The sequence below is a fragment of the Carassius carassius genome, chromosome 1 (assembly GCF_963082965.1).
Source record: "Carassius carassius chromosome 1, fCarCar2.1, whole genome shotgun sequence".
NCBI classification, from domain to species: domain Eukaryota; kingdom Metazoa; phylum Chordata; class Actinopteri; order Cypriniformes; family Cyprinidae; genus Carassius; species Carassius carassius.
In genome coordinates, this window is record NC_081755.1 from 32,290,736 (window position 1) to 32,311,199 (window position 20,464).

The 20,464-nt window shown below is 37.1% G+C and overlaps 1 protein-coding gene across 2 annotated transcripts; it reads left to right on the plus strand.

Annotated features, from left to right (window-relative positions):
- The first annotated feature begins 6,407 nt into the window (after positions 1 to 6,407).
- LOC132145524 (aldehyde dehydrogenase family 16 member A1-like) lies at positions 6,408 to 20,187 on the plus strand. Of its 2 annotated transcripts, none has more exons than XM_059556630.1 (17): positions 6,408 to 6,435; positions 6,645 to 6,742; positions 8,883 to 8,982; positions 9,076 to 9,202; positions 9,282 to 9,439; positions 9,572 to 9,649; positions 10,819 to 11,165; positions 11,636 to 11,794; positions 11,907 to 12,060; positions 12,258 to 12,333; positions 12,429 to 12,534; positions 12,713 to 12,843; positions 16,301 to 16,468; positions 16,585 to 16,789; positions 19,131 to 19,316; positions 19,503 to 19,628; positions 19,824 to 20,187. In XM_059556630.1, the coding sequence occupies exons 2-17, from the start codon at positions 6,656 to 6,658 to the stop codon at positions 19,998 to 20,000; spliced, it is 2,385 nt and encodes a 794-aa protein (XP_059412613.1). In that variant the 5' UTR covers positions 6,408 to 6,435; positions 6,645 to 6,655; the 3' UTR covers positions 20,001 to 20,187. The 2 variants fall into 2 exon arrangements, with proteins under 2 accessions (XP_059412613.1, XP_059412622.1); XM_059556639.1 differs by having other exon boundaries at positions 6,424 to 6,433; positions 9,079 to 9,202.
- Positions 20,188 to 20,464: the final 277 nt, after the last annotated feature.

The window sequence follows — 20,464 nt, forward strand, 5'->3', positions numbered from 1 at the left end:
GCAGTAGGGGTAAAAAGAAAGGTTGTGAAAAATGTCCACTCTCTCCCTCTATTGATTGAACTGGTTTCATGTCTCTGTCTCACTGCTGCAGAAAATTATTACAAAAAGAAGGTTAATTTTGGACATGCAATTCCCCAATCAGACACTTGGGGTAAAATGAAAGGATGTGAAAAATATCCACTCTCTCCTTCTATTGATTGACACTGGTTTAATGTGTCTATCTTCCTGCTGTAGAAAGTTATTGCAAAAAGGGGGTTAATTTTGGACATGCAATTCCCTTTCCTAGCAGTAGGGATAAAAAGAAAGGTTGTGAAAAATGTCCACTGTCCCCCTCTATAGATTGACACTGGTTTCATGTCTCTGTCTCCCTGCTGTAGAAAGTTATTACAAAAAGGAGGATAATTTTGGACATGCAATTCCCTTATCAGCCACTTGGGGTAAAATGAAAGGTTGTGAAAACTGTCAACTCTCCCCCTCTACTGATTGACACTTGTTTCATGTCTCTGTCTCCCTGCTGTAGAAAGTTATTACAAAAAGGATATTTTTAACATGCAATTCCCTAATCAGCTACTAGGGGTAAAATGAAAGGTTGTGAAAATGTCCACTCTTTCCCTCTATTGATTGACACTGGTTTCATGTCTCTGTCTCCCTGCTGTAGAAAGTTTTTACAAAAAGAAGGTTAATTTAGGACATGCGATTCCCTTTTTTACCAGTAGGAGTAAAAATAAAGGTTGTGAAAAACGTCCACTGTCCCACTCTATTGATTGACACTGGTTTCAGGTCTCTGTCTCACTGCTGTAGAAAGTTATTACAAAAAGAAGCTTCATTTTGGACATGTAATTCCCTAATCAGCCACTTGGGGTAAAATGAAAGGATGTGAAAAATGTCCACTCTCTCCTTCTATTGATTCACACTGGTTTCATGTCTTTATCTTCCTGCTGTAGAAAGTTATTACAAAAAGAATGTTAATTTTGGACATGCAATTCCCTTTTCTACCAGTAGGAGTAAAAAGAAAGGTTGTGAAAAATGTCCACTGTCCCCTTTATTGATTGCCACGGGTCTCATGTCTCTATCTTCCTGCTGAAGAAAGTTACTACAAAAAGAAGGTTTTTCTACCAGTAGGGGTAAAAAGAAAGGTTTTGAAAAATGTCCACTCTCTCCCTCTATTGATTTGAACTGGTTTCATGTCTTTGTGTCACTGCTGTAGAAAGTAATTACAAAAAGAAGCATCATTTTGGACATGCAATTCCCTTTTCTACCAATAGGAGTAAAAAGAAAGGTTGTGCAAAATGTCCACCGTCCCCCACTATTGATTGACGCTGGTTTCATGTATCTGTCTCACTGCCGTAGAAAGTTATTACAAAAAAGGTTAATTTTGGACATGCAATTCACTAATCAGCCACTTGGGGTAAAATGAAAGGATGTGAAAAATTTCCACTCTCTCACTCTATTGAGTGATACTGGTTTCATCTCTATATCTTCCTGCCGAAGAAAGTTATTACAAAAAAGGTTAATTTTGGACATGCAATTCCCTAATCAGCCACTTGGGGTAAAATGAAAGTATGTGAAAAATATTCACTCTCTCCCTCTATTGATTGACACTGGTTTCATGTCTCTATCTTCCTGCTGTAGAAAGTTATTACAAAAAGAAGGTTAATTTTGGACATGCAATTCCCTTTTCCACCAGTAGTGGTAAAAAGAAAGGTTGTTAAAAATGTCCACTGTCCCCCACTATTGATTGACACTGATTGACACTGGTTTCATGTCTAAATGCCCTTTAACTAAAAAGCTATTACAAAAACACCGCCTACTGAGCTATAGCAAAAAACGAAGAAAGTTTGCACTTTCCCCACGGTCCCTAACTGAAGGCTCTGCTGAGAGCGTTCTCTCCCGGCTTTCTGCACATTGCGACGGCTTGTACGGGGCCGTGTTTATTATATCGAGGGAAAATATAGTAAAAGAAGGATGTGAAACATGATCAACTTTGCCCTTTTGGCGGTCACACTGCTCAGATTTTTTTAGGGCAATTCGATTTGGAGTTATTGGCGTTTACCGCTGAATGTGTCACGAATATCGAAAACAAAACCAACTTGACCCCGCTATGCGACCGAAGGGTGCAACCTTCGAAATGAGACACAGCCTAGATGCTCCTTCAGGAAATCCATCTGATATATTTGCCATAACGAATATGGTTTTACTTTAAAGTCCTGGGCATTTCTAAAGTAGGCTATTACTTATTATTAATGACAGCTCAGTCTATGTTTGTGCATGATGAGTAGTCTACAATACAAATAGTATCAGGAGGAGTTTAGTTTGACCAGGGAATGTCTAATATGGCGAGAAGTTTCACTTTCACTACACTTCCGGCTTCTGAACTGGTTGCAGTTCCACTCTGATTCACAGGACGACTGCAGAATGAATGGAGGTCAATGGCGGTATACCCCTCAAAATCCACTTTTCTCAAGATATAATTTTTTGTCTAGCTATTTGAATGTTGTATTCTAAAGGAAATGCAAAGAAATTACACATTGATGGGTGTTAGATTTTTTTAGAGTCACTTATTTGCTTTAAAAAGTCTTTTAAAATGTCAATGACGTCATACACATTCACGTTCATTAGCAGAATGCTAGCATGTTATGGACAACAACAACTCAACCTGTAAGAAATCAAAAGGACATAAGTACTCGTTCATTCAACTTTCGACCTATAACCCATATTGAACTTGCAAAACCTACAATCAGATCTGAGATTTCTCAACGGCAATCGGGTGAAAGGGACAAATTTAGCCGTCTAGCCCCATAGACTCCCATTCATTTTGCACTCATGGAACTCTGGTGGTACTGCAACTAAAATTCGGTACAATAGGACTTGAAGGGTTGGTTCCCCCAAAAATGAAAATTATGTCATTAATAACTCACCCTCATGTAGTTCCAAACCAGTAAGAACTCCATTTATCTTCGGAACACAGTTTAAGATATTTTAGATTTAATTAGTCCGAGAGCTCCCAGTCCCTCCATTGAAACTGTGTGTACGGTTTAAACTGTCCATGTCCAGAAAGGTAAGAAAAAAATCATCAAAGTAGTCCATGTGTCCTCAGAGGGTCAGTTAGAATTTTTGGAAGCATCGAAAATACATTTTGGTCCAAAATTAGCAAAAAACTACGGATTTATTCATCATTGTCTTCTCTTCTGTGTCTGTTGTGAGAGAGAGTTCAAAACAAAGCAGTTTGTCATATCCGGTTCGCGAACGAATCATTCGATGTAAACGGATCTTTTTGAACCAGTTCACCAAATCGAACTGAATCGTTTTAAACGGTTCGCGTCTCCAATACGCATTAATCCACAAATGACTTAAGCTGTTAACTTTTTTTTTATGTGTCTGACACTCCCTCTGAGTTAAAACAAACCAATATCCAGGAGTAATTCATTTACTCAAACTGTACACTGACTGAACTGCTGTGAAGAGAGAACTGAAGATGAAAATTAAAATTACATTTTAGTAAAAGAAGCTAAATTTATTTTCTTTTGTGACATAGCTATACATGACAAATGTTAACAAATGCAGTCGATGTGAATACATCCATTTTCAGTCAAGCAATTAATACATGAATGGATAAAATATTTATTTTATATAATATAATTATATAAATAATAAAATATAAATAATAAAATATATATTTTATTTACTGAGAACAAAAAACATGTCTAAATGATTAAAACAATGTATAAAAGTTAGCATCACAATAAATGCATACATGTACAAGTCAACAACACATGATACAAAGCTTCATTCAAACTTATTGTTCTAACAAACATGTATTTACAGATGGTGAACCCAACATCGTCCTGCCATCTGAACACAGCTGATACAGTTCTGCTGCTGTGCTTCACAATCTCACTCTTCTCAATGGGGATGTCGTTGAGCAACAGGATGAAGACCTTGATGACGGCTCTCTGATCCACACAACCTTGAAGCTAGAGCAGGGGAAAACGTGCAGGACAATCTGACTGCTGTGTCTGCTCCAAACTTTCGTGTGCCTGCACCCCATGAGCACGACTACCTGAAAAATATTTACACAGAGTTTACAAGTACATGCATTGATTTATTACTTTTGTAGTGGGCTAAACCACTGAAGTAGTTCAAATTTATAAATAAATTATACATTTATCCAAAGTGACTTACAGTGCATTCAGACAAACAGTTTTCCATCAGGTGCGTGATTTCACATAGAGCAGCTGTTACTACACAGAGCCGTTGTTAACTGAGAAGCTGCGCAAATAAACTCTGAAAATGAACGTGGATTTGCACAGCTTCTCAGTTAATAAAGGCTCTGTGTAGTAACAGCTGCTCTATGTGAAATCACGCACCTGATGGAATTTACCGCTGATTAGAGAACCGGCTTTACTGACGAGATGCGCATAACGATCGGCCGATCGTGATCGGAGAAGCCCTAGCAGCATCTGGTCCTGATGAGACAGTAAAGGGCAGGAGGAGTGAAGGAGCGTCTCATCTGTGACTCTCGATCATTTACAGGATGATGCTGTGGTCTTCTCCATCCTCAGTGCACACACCAGTCTACAGACATTTTCATGTCCTAGAAAAATACACACACAATACAAAAAGTCATTACTTTATTCTTTTGTTTCAGGTTTTCCCTTTTTTTCACCTTTCCTTGCAGGTCCTGCTCCACCACAAAAGATCTGCAGCAAATGCACAGAAATCAAGAATAAGAAAAGAGGTGTAATAGTTGTTTAAAATTACATTAATTAAAATAAAATACAACTTAAGATTTAAAATGTTTCATTTATTTTTGTAGTGTACTTACACGAATCCTTTTTGATGGCAGCATTCCTTCATCAGTGTCTCTGCAGCAGATAAACACACGTGTGTCTCATCTGTCCCTGTAACATCCAGACAAGAGTCAGTCTCCTCTGTCATGTATCTGTGATATACTGCATTTACATGTTGAGTTAATAACTGATGTAACTCACTTTTTATCCAACACAAATGTTCCTTAAATTATCAATATTGTAAATGGACAAATAAAATACATAACTTATGTTTAGTTACTTTATGTAGATTTGTTTGTTTACATGACTTACACTCATCTATAGCAGTGTTGACAAAAGTTAATTCTACAAAATATCACACACACATCACTCAGACACCTGTTTCATGTCTGTTAGATGTGCTCATCTACAATACTTATCAAACATTATCAGATGATAAATAGACATTTAGTAAAAGTCTTCAGGAAGTATATATGGTTTATGTAAATCCACTATTGAGTCGTGTACGTAATGGAGCTCCCCTGTTAGTTATGCATTATAAAACATGTTTACAGCAAAATCACAAATATGCTATATTATGTAGGTCACAGACAGGGTTTAGATTAAGCCTGTGAAACCTGGGGGATACCGTCTTTAGACCTTAGTTTTAATAAATAATTAACTCCAAAAACAATACCACTGTATGAAAATGACTTATACACTTCAATTTAAATAATTATTTCGGGGGAAAAAAATATTCTCACCGTTGTCTCTCACAGCAAACTGTCATATTCGTCTTTCCAGATTAACGGCGGTTGGTATCCATTTTATTGGTGCATTACCGCCCTCTTCTGTTCCGAAGTGTAGATCAGATGATCAGTTTTCCTACTAAAACGTACACATCTCTCAAATTGTCCCCTAACATTAATATCTACACACACATCATGCATCAAATCCTGCCTAAAACCCCTTCCTCCTTTAAAACGTAATCAATATTCTACTGATTCTACTCTGTGCCCTAATTAAAGCCGCCATATTGCCAACAACTTATCGTTTTGAGATCTCGCGTGGTTCTGTGTGATTTGAACTTCAAGTTACGCCCACTTCAAGTTACGCCCCCGTCTTGCAGTCTGCAGACGTACACGCTTGGCTCCCCGTAGACAGGCTCTGGTTTGAAGTATTCTAGACTACAACCATTGTTGCCATGTCCGCTTAAACTTCTCTGCGAGTGTTTTTGCAAGTTTACTCATAAATACGGGAAGTAAAAGGTTGTGTTTTTCATATAATAAATGTTCTTATTATTTAAAGAAGCCTATATTATTTTAAATTATATTGTTACGAAAGTATTAGTGAAAACAATTTATTTAACGTTTCGCAATGTCTAGTCTTCATATATTTGAAAATAATTATATATATATATATATATATATATATATATATATATATATATATATATATATATATATATATATATATATATATATATATATATATATATATATATATAATTTTTTCTGTGGTGTCCCATCCAGGCATTCAAATCAGAAAAAAGTGTTCGCTGATAATCGTTTTTTTGGTGATTGCTGTTAAATACGACTTTGCCTGATTTTCTTGAGCGATCTGGCAACACATTACAACCAAGGAAGAAATACCAGCGTGGACCTCTGTAAGACCACGTTGAATGCACTTTTGAGTTTGGTTTAATATTTACGTGTTTCTTGCTATCGAGAATTCGTCATGTACTGCTTATAATAACTGGCAGCTTTGCACATTTGATCGCTGTTATTTATCGAAATAATCAATATATTCAGTATTATTATTTTATTTTGAATTAGCATATTTTTCAGAAGTCAGAAACATTCTTTATTTCTACAGGTTAAATTGTTATGGCAGGCACTTCTACAAAGACTGTGCACGACATCTTTCAAAATATGGAGTATGGACCATCCAGCACGAGCTCAGCAACTGCACAGGTAAAGCAATCCTCGGGGTAAATGAACTTTGTATTCTACATTTACATGTATTCATTTAGAAGACGCTTTTAACCAAAGCGACTTACAAATGAGGACAGTGGAAACAATCAAAATCAACAAAAGAGCAATGATATGCAAGTGCTATAACAAGTATCAGTTTAGTTAGCTTAACGCAGTACACGTAGCAAGTTTTTTTATATATAATAAATAAAAAGAAAACCGACAGAATACAGAAAGATTAGAAAACTAGTGTTAGTTTTTATTAAGAATAAAAGAAGTAAATGAGTGCAAGTCTAAAAGGGACACGTTTTTTTTTTTAAAGAATAAAATTAGAACAGAGAGAGTGCTACAGTTGGCGGGTCAAATAAAATGCATTTAATACTTTGACTCATCAATTTGATATTTATGTATCATTTAAAGTGCCACAGAACACTGCCACCTTTTCACCCTGCGTTACAATTAGAGTTGTGACGTTCGCGAACGAACCGATTCTTTTGAACGGCTCATAAACATGAACGATGGGAGCCGAGTCGCGGCTGGAGGGGAGCCGTTCTTTCTGTCGTTCTTTTTTCCTATGCGTATTTCACACAGATGCACACAAATGACCTCCTCCGCGAGACAGAACAGTTATAGGGGGAGGGGCGCACACAGCGCAGGCCAACCCTTTATAGCGTGATGATATTAGTTATTAGTTGTGCATGTTCATTGCAGCCCACTTTGTTATTGTTCATTGACTTGAAGGGGCTGATGTCCTATTTGCAAAGTTTACAGTAGTAATAGTATGTAGTATGTAGACATTTCCATTTTATTTATTCTAATTTTATCTACTTTAAATATTTTTTGTTTTCTATCAAAATGTTCTTGTGTGATAACAATGTTCTTGTGTGAAAGTGTTTGTAGTAAAAGCTGTTTTGCACAGAAATTCATTGCAGCCGGCTTTGTTTTTGATGTTTATTTGAGTAGGTATTGTATGAATAACATAAGTCAACGTAGCTTTACACACACACACACACACACACACACACACACACACACACACACACACACACACACACACATTTTGTACTAAAGGTAAATCCAAAATAGTGATGTCACTGTCTAAGCAGAGGGATTTGTGCAACCCTATGGAATATAGTCCACACATGACAAATGAGGTAATAATCAATATTTCAGAATAATTCAAACTCAGATATTGGTGTGTGATATCTGAGTTTTAATTATTTGGCTACAAATCTCACCTCATCATTCCTCCCAGTGATTATTTCCAGGATAAACTGAGATGCCCCCAAGCTGGCTTCTTAAAACTGACTAAATATTTAAAAAGAGCCAAAAGAGCCGTTCTTTTGAACGGCTCTTTGAAAGGAACGGATCGCGGAGATCCGGATCCCCTCAAAGAGCCATAAATCCCATCACTAGTTACAATAATTTACATGTGACTGCACATTAGGATACAGACAGCTCACGAGAGAAGCATGTGATGAGATGCTGCTGGTGGTCCTCTTGCTGTAAATAGACATTAAAAAACAATTGATGTCTCAGAGGAGTAGTTCGCTTAAAAAAGAAAATTCAGTCATTTACTCATCCTCAAAATGCACCAACTCCATATGACTTGTTTTCTCACGTGAAACACAAATGAGCATCTTCGGCAGAAGGTTATGAACTGACAGCTTCAGTCACCATTCACATTAATTGCCATTCATTAATCTTTTTGCCATCCAATTAAAGTGAAAAGTGACTGAGCTTGGCAATGTTTATATTTCTTATATCACACTTTATAAAAAGCCAAAGTAAAGTTGTACAGATAGTAACAAAGTAAATGTAATTTTCTCACACGCTACCCCTTTGAGTGCTGTGAGCAAAGTTCACAATGGTTAACTCTTCATGTTTTTTGTGCAAGCTATATGTTCTATGAATGATCTACTGCAACCTTCACCCTGTTTTCTCAAAGCCTCTCTATTGGTTCCCTCAGAGAGGAGGAACAACCAAACTACAGTCTGCTTACTTTAATCAAACATGCTTGTTGTTTGAATTATTAGAGACATTTGAATTTTCAGCATATTTGAACTTAATTTTGAGATATGAGATATTCATTCCAGTTAAACACAAAAAAACAGTTGTCCATTTTTTTTCATTCTCTCAGTCATGGCTGGAGAAACACTCTCGCATTCTTGGCTTCTTCATTGATGGGAAATTTTCCAGCCCTGCAGACAGACAGACCCAAGATGTGACTGATGCCAACGGTAAGCAATATTTGATCTTTTCCTGAAGTCTAGATCTGTTATATTATCTTCCATGGAGTGATATGATATTCTCCTCCTCCTGTCCTTGTACAGCAGCGGTGGTCTGCAGCACTGTTTGTGCTAAAGCTGAGGATGTTGCGTCTGCTGCCTCATCTGCGGCTGGAGCCTTCAAAACCTGGAGTGAACTGAGCTGTTTCCAAAGAGCCAAAGTGTTACTCAAGTACTAGAGCTTTACTCCGAATAATCTCATAAATGTTACATCATGTGACAATCATTATTAATATATGTCTGGGCCCCAGGTTGGCGAGTGTCCTGCAGAGACACAGTCAGTGTGTGTCGGAGCTGTGTGAGCTCTCTCAGTCTTCTGTCTCTCCCGCTGTGCTCATTAGACTGGCCCAATACTATGCCAGCTGGGCTCAGCTACGAGACACGCTCATGCCTGAGTGGTTCCCACAAGGTATGTGAGTGTGTGTGTGTGTGTGTGTGTGTGTGTGTGTGTGAGTGTGAGAGAGAACTTGTTGAAAATGTGTTGTGAGTAGGAGGCATGGTTGTACTAAGAGTCTCATGTCATGTTTTGTCTGTCCACTAGGTGTTGTGGCAGTGGTTGTTTCAGATGACTGCTCTGTCTACTTTCTTCTGCTTAAAGTTTTACCAGCTCTAGCTATGGGTGAGTCTTTTTCTTAAAACATGATATGATACATAATATATGAAAAATATAATGATACTTTCATATACTCCCACACTTTCAAAAGATAAATGAAGTGACATAAAAACAGAGGGGAAAAAAGAAATAAATTTAGTTATTTTTTAAATAACTTGCTGACAGCAGCAGTTTAGGCATTTGAAGGTTAACTTGTGTTAATAGTGTTGACTGTAAAAAAACTGTGGCACTTTCCAAAAATTGCATTGTTGCAGATGCAGCACTAATGGCACGTAAATAACATGTCTCACATTTAAAGGTAATGCTAAACATTATAAATGAATGAAAATACAAAAAATCATCATCCCTATACAATTGTGGGGTTTGTGTGTGTGTTATTGTTAAAACTTTTTTTCATTGGTTTACATTTAACTGGTGTTATTTTAGTATCATAAAGATAGTATTACAGTTTTTATTAATAAAATATTTTGAATCATTAACATTTTTGTTTTCCATTTTAACATTATTTAGTTTTGTTCACTTTTTGTTTTTGTCGTTTGATTTTTTTTTTTAAACATCTATATAGTTATTATTATTATTATTCATTTCATTATATTTTTAGCTATTGTAGTACATTAAGTTAAATAAAACGGAGAAATGTTGCCTTGGCAAATAGCTTAAAATTACTAGGTTTCATTTTAGTTTTATTTTATTTTAAGTAACATTTTTATGTTATAATTGACTATAATATTTTGAATTATTTACATTTGTATATTTTCCATTTTTAGTTACTTTCTTTCATTTTGTTTTTCGTTTTCAGTGTGTCTGTGTGTATATTCATTTTAAGCAATTTATTTTTGTTGTTTTAGTACATTAAGTTCAACTAAATGTAAATGAGAAGTGTTCCCTTGGCAACTAGATGAAATAAAATTACTTAATATTATTTATTTTTATTTCAGTTAACTTTTTATTTCAAGTAACTATTGTTGATGGTTTTAGTTCTAAATATAATGAACATTAATTATAACCCTGCATTTAACGACTTTAACTGCTTTAATGATTTAAAACAGCTCAATTCATTAGGAGTTCTTGCTCATAAATGTAAAATACTTGTAAACCTATCTGAATGAGATGTGCGGGGGGAAATCAAACTGCGGGTTAACTATTATTTATATGTATGTCTATTTATTTTCTAGGCAATGCTGTAATTGTGGTGCCTGGCAAGACTACCGCTCTGCCTGCCCTTCTGTTGGCTCAGTTGTTTCTGGAGGCTGAGATCCCTGCTGGAGTACTGAATGTGGTCACAGGCAGTGAAGCATCACTGGGTGCCACAGTGGCTCAAACTCCACAAGTGAGCTACCTGACCTACAGTGGAAGACAACAGACTGGAGAAGCCCTGGCTAAAGCAGTGGCTGGTTGGGGAGTCCCCATGTCTTTCTCTCTCTCTCTCAGCTCGGTGTGCCCTTTTATCATCTTTGATTCAGCAGACCTCGACAGTGCTGTGGACGGCGTGATAGAGCTGGCCTTCAAGAAGAAAAGAGATGTAAAAATAAATATATAGTTCTTTTAAATTTTAATAATATCACAATATTGCTGTTTTACTGTATTTTGATCAAACGCATGCAGCCTTGGAGAGCATGAGAAATTTCTCAAGAATATAAAAAAATAAAATCTTATCTATTCCAATATAGTAAATATTTTACAAGTTTCCAAGTTTTCAGCAAAGAACATAGGAAAATGTGTGTTATGTGGTATTTCTATATGTATTTAATAATTGGGTAGCTAATATTTAATATATATATATATATATATATATATATATATATATATATATATATATATATATATATATACTATTTGTTATTAGTGCTTATTTTCTAAAATAAAACTAGTGGCGCTTCAGCAGTACCGCTGTAGTCTGCTAGGGGTGCTCACTGATTGAAAACCACTTGTCATGTATAGAACAAATATAATAATAATCTTTTTGCCTGCTTCTCTCTTTCTCATGTCCAGTTCCAGTGGGTGCTCTGTGTGCAGGAATCAGTGTTGGACAGTGTTGTGGCCAGGCTGAAGTTGAGAATGACTGGGATGAAATGTGTTCCTCTTGCTATCGCGACAGACAGGAATCTTCTAGATGCTGCAGTTCAGGAGGCCCAGCAGAAGGGGGCGACAGTGTGTGGACATTTAAGTTTAAATGTTGACAAATATTTTAGGATGCATTTTTTGGCATTTAATGGGCGAATGCTTTCGTCTTTCTGATTTCTTGTGGTTTTACATCTTGTAGCTGATCCAGTCATGTCCACCTGGAACTGGTGCTGTCTACCCCCCTACTGTACTGTGTGGATCGGCTCCTTCCTGCGAGTCTGTGATTTCACCTCCTCCAGGCCCTGTGCTGCCCCTCATATCCTTCAGGAGCTCTGCTGAGGGAGTTACACTCGGTGAGGATGCAGTTAAAAAGAACTGATTTATATGAAGCTAAAGAGTTGACTATTTCCATTGGCACGCATTGTTGTCTGAGTGCAGTGAAAATCATTCTATTTTGCAGCTTTTAATGGAATGTTTTCACAAATGTACATATTATATTAATGCCATTGCAATATAAGTTAAAAGTTTTGTGATCTGTGCTTGTGTATAGGAAACCACAGTCCTTATGGTCAGGCGGCCTCCATCTGGACTGAAGATTTGACTTTGGCTTTGGAGTCTGCAAAGAGGTACATACATGCTTGGTCAAGTATATGGACAACCTTGATTTTATTTTGATCTTGATCTCTTACTGCCCTCACTGTCTCTCTTTCTTTCTCTACAGTCTGTGTGTAGGTTTGGTTTGGGTGAACTGTCATTCTGTAATGGATCCTGCATTGCCTCTGTGTGGACGGAGGGAGAGCGGGAACTGCACCGATGGAGGCAGAGAGGTATATTATAAAAATGGTCACATGCTTAGTTTCGTGTACTGAGAATGGGATTCAGTGCTGTCTGCGCTATTGTTTCTGTTCCTTTGGGTTTTCTACTGTATTTCTGATTGGTTTTATGGTCTTGTTTGGTGGCCAGTTCTGAATTCCTGACTCCTCTGTGCTTTTTGTTCCCTTGTAGGGTCTGTATCAGTTCCTTCGGCCGTCACATTCACCTTCCCTCCCTCACTCCAGTCCCAGCTCTATCAACTATGCTGGCTTTGGCTCAGCAGCTTCCAAATTCATGATACCCGAAGGATTGGATCCTTCCAGGTGGGTGTGTTGAAGCTCATAGTTCAGTGGTTTGGTGTCATAAATTGATATGTCAAAAAATGATCTTGTTCATCAAAAGTCTGTATTGATAAGTATTAGAGATCGACCGATATGGGTTTTTCTATAGCCGATGCCGATGTTTAGAGGTCAGGGTCAGCCGATGGCCGATATGTGCTGCCGATTTTTAGGGCCGATATCTTGAAGTTTTCCCCTTCATTTGCATGCTAAAATGTCACACTAATAATAAGTGGATGCACAACATTTCTAAACTTATCATCATTTATTGAGCACTGACTTGAACCATCTCTCGAATCTTAATTTTGTGCACTGCACGGTATTAAAATAAAAAATGTATCCAAAGTTAACCAAACAAAATCAATAAACTGACCAAGTATTAAATATATAAAACAGGTAATATATATATATATATATATATATATATATATATATTTACATAAAAGTTTTAGAGCATTTATTAAGTAGAATTTTTTCAAGTTTGTTGGAACATAAATGTAAACTTAAATATACATTTAAATAAATACAATTTTAAAAATAAAAATCTGAAAAATATAAAAAAAAAAATATATAAAAAATAAATAACAGTAGTGCTGCAAACACACTAGCAACCAGCAACATTTGTGTTTGGTATAAATGACACAGAACATCTAAAGTGCATTCTAATTTCAAACTTACATCGCAGTCTGTTCATTATTAAAATAAAGTATAGTCAACCAAACATTTAAAAGGTTAAACTGGTCAGTTTAAATAGACCGTAGTATACCGGTCCACTCTGCTGTTATGCCAAGGAGGTTTTTGCTCATGTGTAGAGGATGATCTTTCCGTCTAGTTTACATTAAATAAATAAAAAATATTATAGTTTAACATTCAGATACATTGCGAATATGGAAACATTTGGATATGTGCAGAACGAGACGTGAGCAATAACCTCCAAATACATCGTCAAACCTCGTCCTCGTATGGATCGGATCATTTTTCGGATCAGCAAAAAAAAAAAAAAGGCCAAGACAAATAAACATTCGTTTTGTCTTTTTTTATTAACATTAAATTATTAAATTAAAATATATGAAATCAAGTGCACATAATATCTTCTTTTTAACATAATAGCCCGACTTCTCATCTCCCTGTCTGCTGTAATGAAGTGAGCAGTTATCGTCACAGAGCTCTCCGTCCCCCTGGACGTCCACCCTTCTGTCATGAGCGCAACAGAGGATGCTCGGGATAGTTCATCCACAACTTTTTTCTTCTCCTGTTCATAAAGATCTGGCACAATCTTTTCACTCTAACCTCTTTCCTCATCATTATATCTGACAGGGAATCTAAAATGAACCGGCCGTTCAAGCTCCTCCGTTCCTCCGCTCGCCATTACCACTGAGTGTGGACTAAACATGCGCAACTTTTTTTTGTGTGCCGAACCGAAGATATTGATCCGAACGGATCAATGATGATCCGTTGCACCACTACTATAGTGTGTCATTTGAAAACATTGCAGATGCGTTTTAAAATACAACGAGCACCACGAAAGCATTAAAAGAGGCGCATGCAGCGGTCTCCTTGACGGGAAACAGTCAACAAAGTAAAATGATCTCCAACGTATGGCGCGCTCTCTTCATTTTATCAAATGATTATAATCACATCTAATCATTTTACAGTCCTGCTACTAGGAATTTAATCAGACTAAAACCCCTTTAATTCGGATGAGAAAGCTTTTTTTCCAAGTGGCTTTTGCACATAATAATAATACCGCAGCAGACGCATTTTGCAGCATTAAAGTAATTAATTGATCATTAATTTAAACGACGATCGATCATGGAAATTATCGAATATTGACATCCCTAAATACAAATGAGTTGGATGGAAAACTGGTTATTGTCTGCATCAAACGATGCTTCCGAACAAATGTGATTCACGGTTCTGGGCAGCTCCAGGACAGCTGTCTCTCCGAGCGCGGTGCTGTCTGTGAGCGGGGCGGAGTAACGTCAGAGACAGTTTACTTTGGTAACGTCACGCTGCAGTGTTTGTTAAAGCTGTCAACTTCTCCACCCCATTTACAGAGTGAAATTCTCAGACTACCTTTATCTCCCAGGACAGTTGTTGAATCTTCCAAAAGTTTTGGCTTGGGGTGCTTCACATGCAGCAGCAGCACTTTCCACCGCACCAATAACACGGGGCTGCCCGCCGACGTGCCTGATTTTAAATCGGCGCTACTAAACACGGATATCGGCCGATGCCGATATATAAAAAAATGACATATATCGGCCGGCCGATATATCGGTCGACCTCTAATAAGTATTTAGATTAAGGTCCTGATGATAGCATAATACCAAATGCCATATATGAAAAAAATCCTCTTTTTTTTTCCTTTTTTTTTTTCAATGTTTCAATCTCAATATCCTTTTAGATTCTGGTTCTTAAACCTCTTGGGTATCTTAATTTTTAAGGCCCACATATATTTGGATCTCATTGTGGCTCCATGTGCAAGTTGTTGAATTTGACCCATTTTCAATTTAAGCCAGAAGTTTACTTCTCTTGTTTAATTCTGCCCTGGCCTGCGGACAATCCATGTGACATCATTTTTGTCCTCCGCACAGTCTGCTAAGTTCTGGGCACAGAGTCCGCACACAAACCAGATTTTTGGATTGGCACGAGTGATTGCTCAAAGCTCCAGTTGGGTGTCCATCTGCGATCAAAGTCAAGGCAGTTTGCTTTGATGAGCTTGCGTGAGTCAGGGCAGAACACAGAGCATAAACTATACCTGAATCTTTTTCAGGGGAAATTTTCAGTTTTTTGACACGGAATGACCCTGTACTGAAATCAAAATATTTTTGATTGATTGTCTTGGTATTGTAGCAGCACTACCAGCAACAGATTGTGTGGGGCTTTCCTCTTTCTTTGAAAATGATTTTTTTTTTATCAGCTTCCTGTAATAAAGGTCACTGCACTTCATTACTTCCTCACACTTTACTTAATTCCTCTCTGCACCATAGACATCAAGTCACTAAAATCTGTAAAATGCACCCAGGCTTTCATCCACTGATTTAGATTTTTCCTTTTTTTCCCCTTTTTCTTTTCTTCTGTTGTGTAACATGAATTATATTATTTAATTGTGTTACTGTATTTTAATACATACCCAGTGGGCAATCGATGTTGAAAAGACCAATTTTTTGTCAAATATTCAAATCAATCTGATGTTAAAAACCTAACGTGATGTTTGATTTGATATCAAATCACACCTGATTGGAAGTTTCTAGTAATCCAGAAGACCTTGATTAGCTGGATCAGGTGTGTTTGATTAGGGTTGGAGCTAAACTGTGCAGAGCTGTGGGCTTGAGACCAATGTATAAAATGTGGCTGAATAACCACTACTGCTGTCTGCTAAACTCAGACCTCTTCTTGTCTTCTTCTATGACCCATTTCTCTCTCCTCCTCTCTTTCACAGTGTCCCTCGCTTTTACTCGCAGCTCGTGAGTGGTCAGTTGCGTAAAGCTGACTCGGGCTACAGCAGGTCAGTTTTGGCCCCTGGGGGCGCTATATTGGCTCACTGTCCAGACGGAGGCAGGAAGGATGTCCGGAATGCAGTGGAGGCCGCCATTAAGATCCAGCCAGGGTAGGAGCATATGGGAAAGTTACCATGAGGATAAAACATATGGACCAAAAAAAGTAGGTCAAAGTTTTTGATAAAATACTGACAAAACTATTGTGATGCTCCTTGTGTTGTTGCAGGTGGATGAAGAAAAGCCCCGCTGCACGCTCTCAGTCCCTTTATTCACTTGCTGACAGTCTAGATAAGAGGAGGCAGGACATGGCTGTATCAATCCAGACTCAAACTGACATCTCATTAGAAGAGGCAGAGAAAGAGGTGCAGCTTAGCATCTCCAGGCTCTCTGATTGGGCTGCACGCTCTGATAAAGAGCAGGGTGGAACTCCAGTAAGGACCTACAATATTATTGATTAGTATATGAATGTTTGCACAACTGACCCTTCGAAAAAGACTGCCAGGCTTAGTTACTGTTGCTACATCTGATAAGCCATGGTGCTCTCATGCCACAAACCATGTTCTCACACAGTGAAAAATACATTGCAGAGCAAAGAGGACACTGGCAACGCATAACCACTTTCTTTTGATATGACACAAAGTCACATCTTTCAAATTTTGTCTTTTTTTGTTTTAATTGAAACATTAAATACCATTTTGTGGCTTTTTAATGTGTCGTGACAGATCACTGTAGTGCCTCAGTTTAGGCGGCACGGGAACTGATCATATCCTCTCTATTAGTTATAGAAATGAAATAGACATGAACAAACATCAGAAGGTTTCATGTTTCAACCAGAGGTGGAAAGTAACGAATTACATTTACTCGCGTTACTGTAATTGAGTAGCTTTTTTGTGTACTAATACTTTTTAAAGTAATTTTATAAATCTGTAATTTTACTTTTACTTAAGTATATTTTGTTTAAAGTATTGTACTTCGCTACATTTTAAAACACATTAATTACTGAGTAAAAAAAAAACAACAAAAAAAATAAATCGCTCCCTGGAAACTACGGCAGTAAATAATGGGCAGGAGGGCAAACTGGCGCTAAAATCACAAGAAAGATGCAGACGGTCAAAACAGGCGTTAGTGGTGCAGACACCGCTGAAAACGAAACCCCGTCATATTCTGAAGTTTAACTCGAAGGAAATGAAGTGAACCCCTGGCCATATGTATGCTCTATTATGCAGTGTAAGCTGTACTTGCCTAGGAAGACCAAACTAGCAGCTTATAAAATCTCGACAAGACATCAACCTTCGCAAGAATGTAGAGCTAAGCTAAATAATTGCATCGTTGCATTGGTGGTTAAAATGAAGCTTTGACATTTTAGCAAGAGGTTTTACACAAATTAGCCAAAAAGACAGTGGTGAGGAGTGTGCTATATATATCGTCTGCGATAATATCATATTTTTTGTTTTAATGATGTGCGCGCGCATTTATAGTGCGTTCTTTCACTGTGTGATTCAGTCTCCTAAAGTGCATTCAGAATGATCACAAAATTGAAGATATAGGGGCAGAAAATTCACATATTTATATAATTTCATATATTTAATCAAAATCACACAAAGAAGGCCGTCTTTTCCACCAAAAATCATCATGAATATATACATACATATATATAACAGTTCAGTAAACAAGTTAATTAAGAGACTTGCGTTTTAGACATTATATTGCCTTTTTTAGCTCTATTTCTACAACAGAAAATAATTCCAAACACAGCCACCAAAGCAACGTGACAGTGTTTAGTTCCTGAATGAATCAACCGTTTAAATGATTCGGTTCAATCGCAATGACTCACTTTTTAACAGTGACTTGCTGACACATACTGGCCATTTTAATTTCACATTTAAAGTATCTTTTGATTTTTTTATATAATTAATTTCTTATCATTTCAAATGAGTATTCAACATTTTATGTCTTGTATATCAAAACATTATTCATGCATTTGTAACTGCAGGTTAAATGCATTCTTGTCCTGCACTAAACAGTGTAATACATCTAAATGCCACTTCCAATGAATCTTCTGCATTTCCTCTGCATTAAAAGATGAGTTTGTTAATATTGATTTGCCTGGTAACAGCCCAAATGTTTTATTATTCTAAATAACTGATTCCTTTAATTAAAAACAACTAGTTTGAGATTAATAGACCTATCCCAGGGGTGTCAAACTGGAGGGCCATAGCCCTGCAGAGTTTAGTTCTAACCCTGCTCCAGCACACATATCATGTAGTTTTCAAATAAACCTAAATGATTAGATTAGCTGGATCAGGTGTGTTTAATTAGGGTTAAATCTAAACTGTGCAGGACTGTGGCCCTCCAGGAAGTGAGTTTGATACCCTTGGCCTGTCCCATTTTTGACTCCCTCCCACTGTTAAAATGTAACTAAGTAATTTTTACTCTGAGTAAATTTTAAATGAGCTACTTTTTACTTTTACTTGAGTTGATTTTTAGACTGGTACTTTTACTTGTACTTAAGTAAAATTTCATTAATGTAATGGTACTTTTACTTGAGTAGAATATTTTTGTACTCTTTCCACCTCTGGTTTCAACCGCGGAAAGAAATCAATTCACATTTTTCAAGTTCAGTTCCACTGACGTTAATCTACACTCCTGTCTTTTTTTTTTTGATTTGCAGTTATGTTTGGTCAAATCGCCTGTCAATCAAGCTCTCTGCGAAGGGCAAGTTAACCCAAGATTTTATTTGCTTGCTTTCTAATTATGTTCTTCTCATTAAAGTTCCTGCCCCAGTCTGGTTCCGCCCTGTCATCTCCTGAGGCTTTAGGGGTGCTGGGAGTGATTCTCCCCAACTCCAAACCGCTGCTCTCTCTGGTGTCTTTGCTAGGGGCAGCTATTGCTATGGGTAATGCCGTTATCATGGTGCCAAGTGAAAAATACCCTCTTCCAGCTCTTGAATTTATACAGGTTTGTTACTTTTTAAATAAACACATTTCTGTATATGTGTATGTTTTAAGTGGTAGCAGTAGACGCTTTACACCAACACTTTAACCTTCAGGCTGACTCTATTAATGTTCACGATTTTACAATTAATCTTCACGTTGCAATTCTTTGTTTGTAATGTATTCGACTTCTGTTTTTTTTTGCTCAAAGGTCCTGCAGGCCTCTGATATCCCCGGAGGTCTGGTCAGTATTATAACCGGGGGCAGGGATCAGCTGGCCCAGGCACTTGCCAACCACAGTGTGATTCAAAGCATTTGGTACTGGGGAAGTAAAGAGGTGAGCTAATTTTTTTTTCTTAAAATGGAAGACTACAAATAGGCATTGATAGATTTGGGGAATAGAAATGTGTATTTGACCTTGGCAGGGGCATACATTTACAGAGATGTTGTTCTACGTAACTGTTCCTTTTGAACAAGGAAAATATTCTGGCAGCACTCATCTTGTTGTATGTATGTAACTTTTTTTCATCAGGGCTGTCAGTTTCTTCAGTACTCCTGTGTAAGTCCCCTTAAACGTCTGTGGTTACACTGTGAAGAGGAGGAGGAGAGGGAAGCAGGACAAAACTGGACCAGCTCAAATCCCTCTCTTCAAGAAGAGCTTTGGAGGAAGGCGGTGGTCTGGAAAAGTATTTGGATCCCTACTGCATAAAGCATTTATTACATTTCAGAGGTGGAAAGTAACAAATTACATTTACTCACATTACTGTAATTGAGTAGTTTTTGTGTACTTTTTAAGTGTTTTTTTTTTAAATCTGTAATTTTACTTTTACTTAAGTATATTTTGTTTGAAGTATTTTACTTTGCTATATTTTAAAACACATTAATTATTGAGTATAATAATAATAATAATAATACATTTTAATAATTCGCACCCTGGAAACTACTACAGTAAATAATGAGCAGGAGAACAAACTGGCGCTAAAATCAGAAGAAAGATATAGACGGTCAAGACGTTATGGTGCAGACCCAGCTGAAAACGAAACCCTGTCGTATTCTGCTGAAGTCAAAATCTAAGAAAAATAAGTTAAGCCCTGGCCATATTTATGCTGTATTAAGCAGTGTTAGCCATGTTTGCCTAGGAAGACCAGACTAGTAGCTTATTAGCTTAGTAGC

What these genes read in the sequence shown, in the direction of transcription:
- LOC132145524 (XM_059556630.1), top strand. Translation starts at nt 6,656, where the DNA reads ATGGCAGGCACTTCTACAAAGACTGTGCACGACATCTTTCAAAATATG. An exon ending in AGATGTGACTGATGCCAACG is followed by an intron (nt 8,983 to 9,075) that starts GTAAGCAATATT and finishes GTCCTTGTACAG; the next exon opens with CAGCGGTGGTCTGCAGCACT. An exon ending in TGCTGAGGGAGTTACACTCG is followed by an intron (nt 12,061 to 12,257) that starts GTGAGGATGCAG and finishes GCTTGTGTATAG; the next exon opens with GAAACCACAGTCCTTATGGT.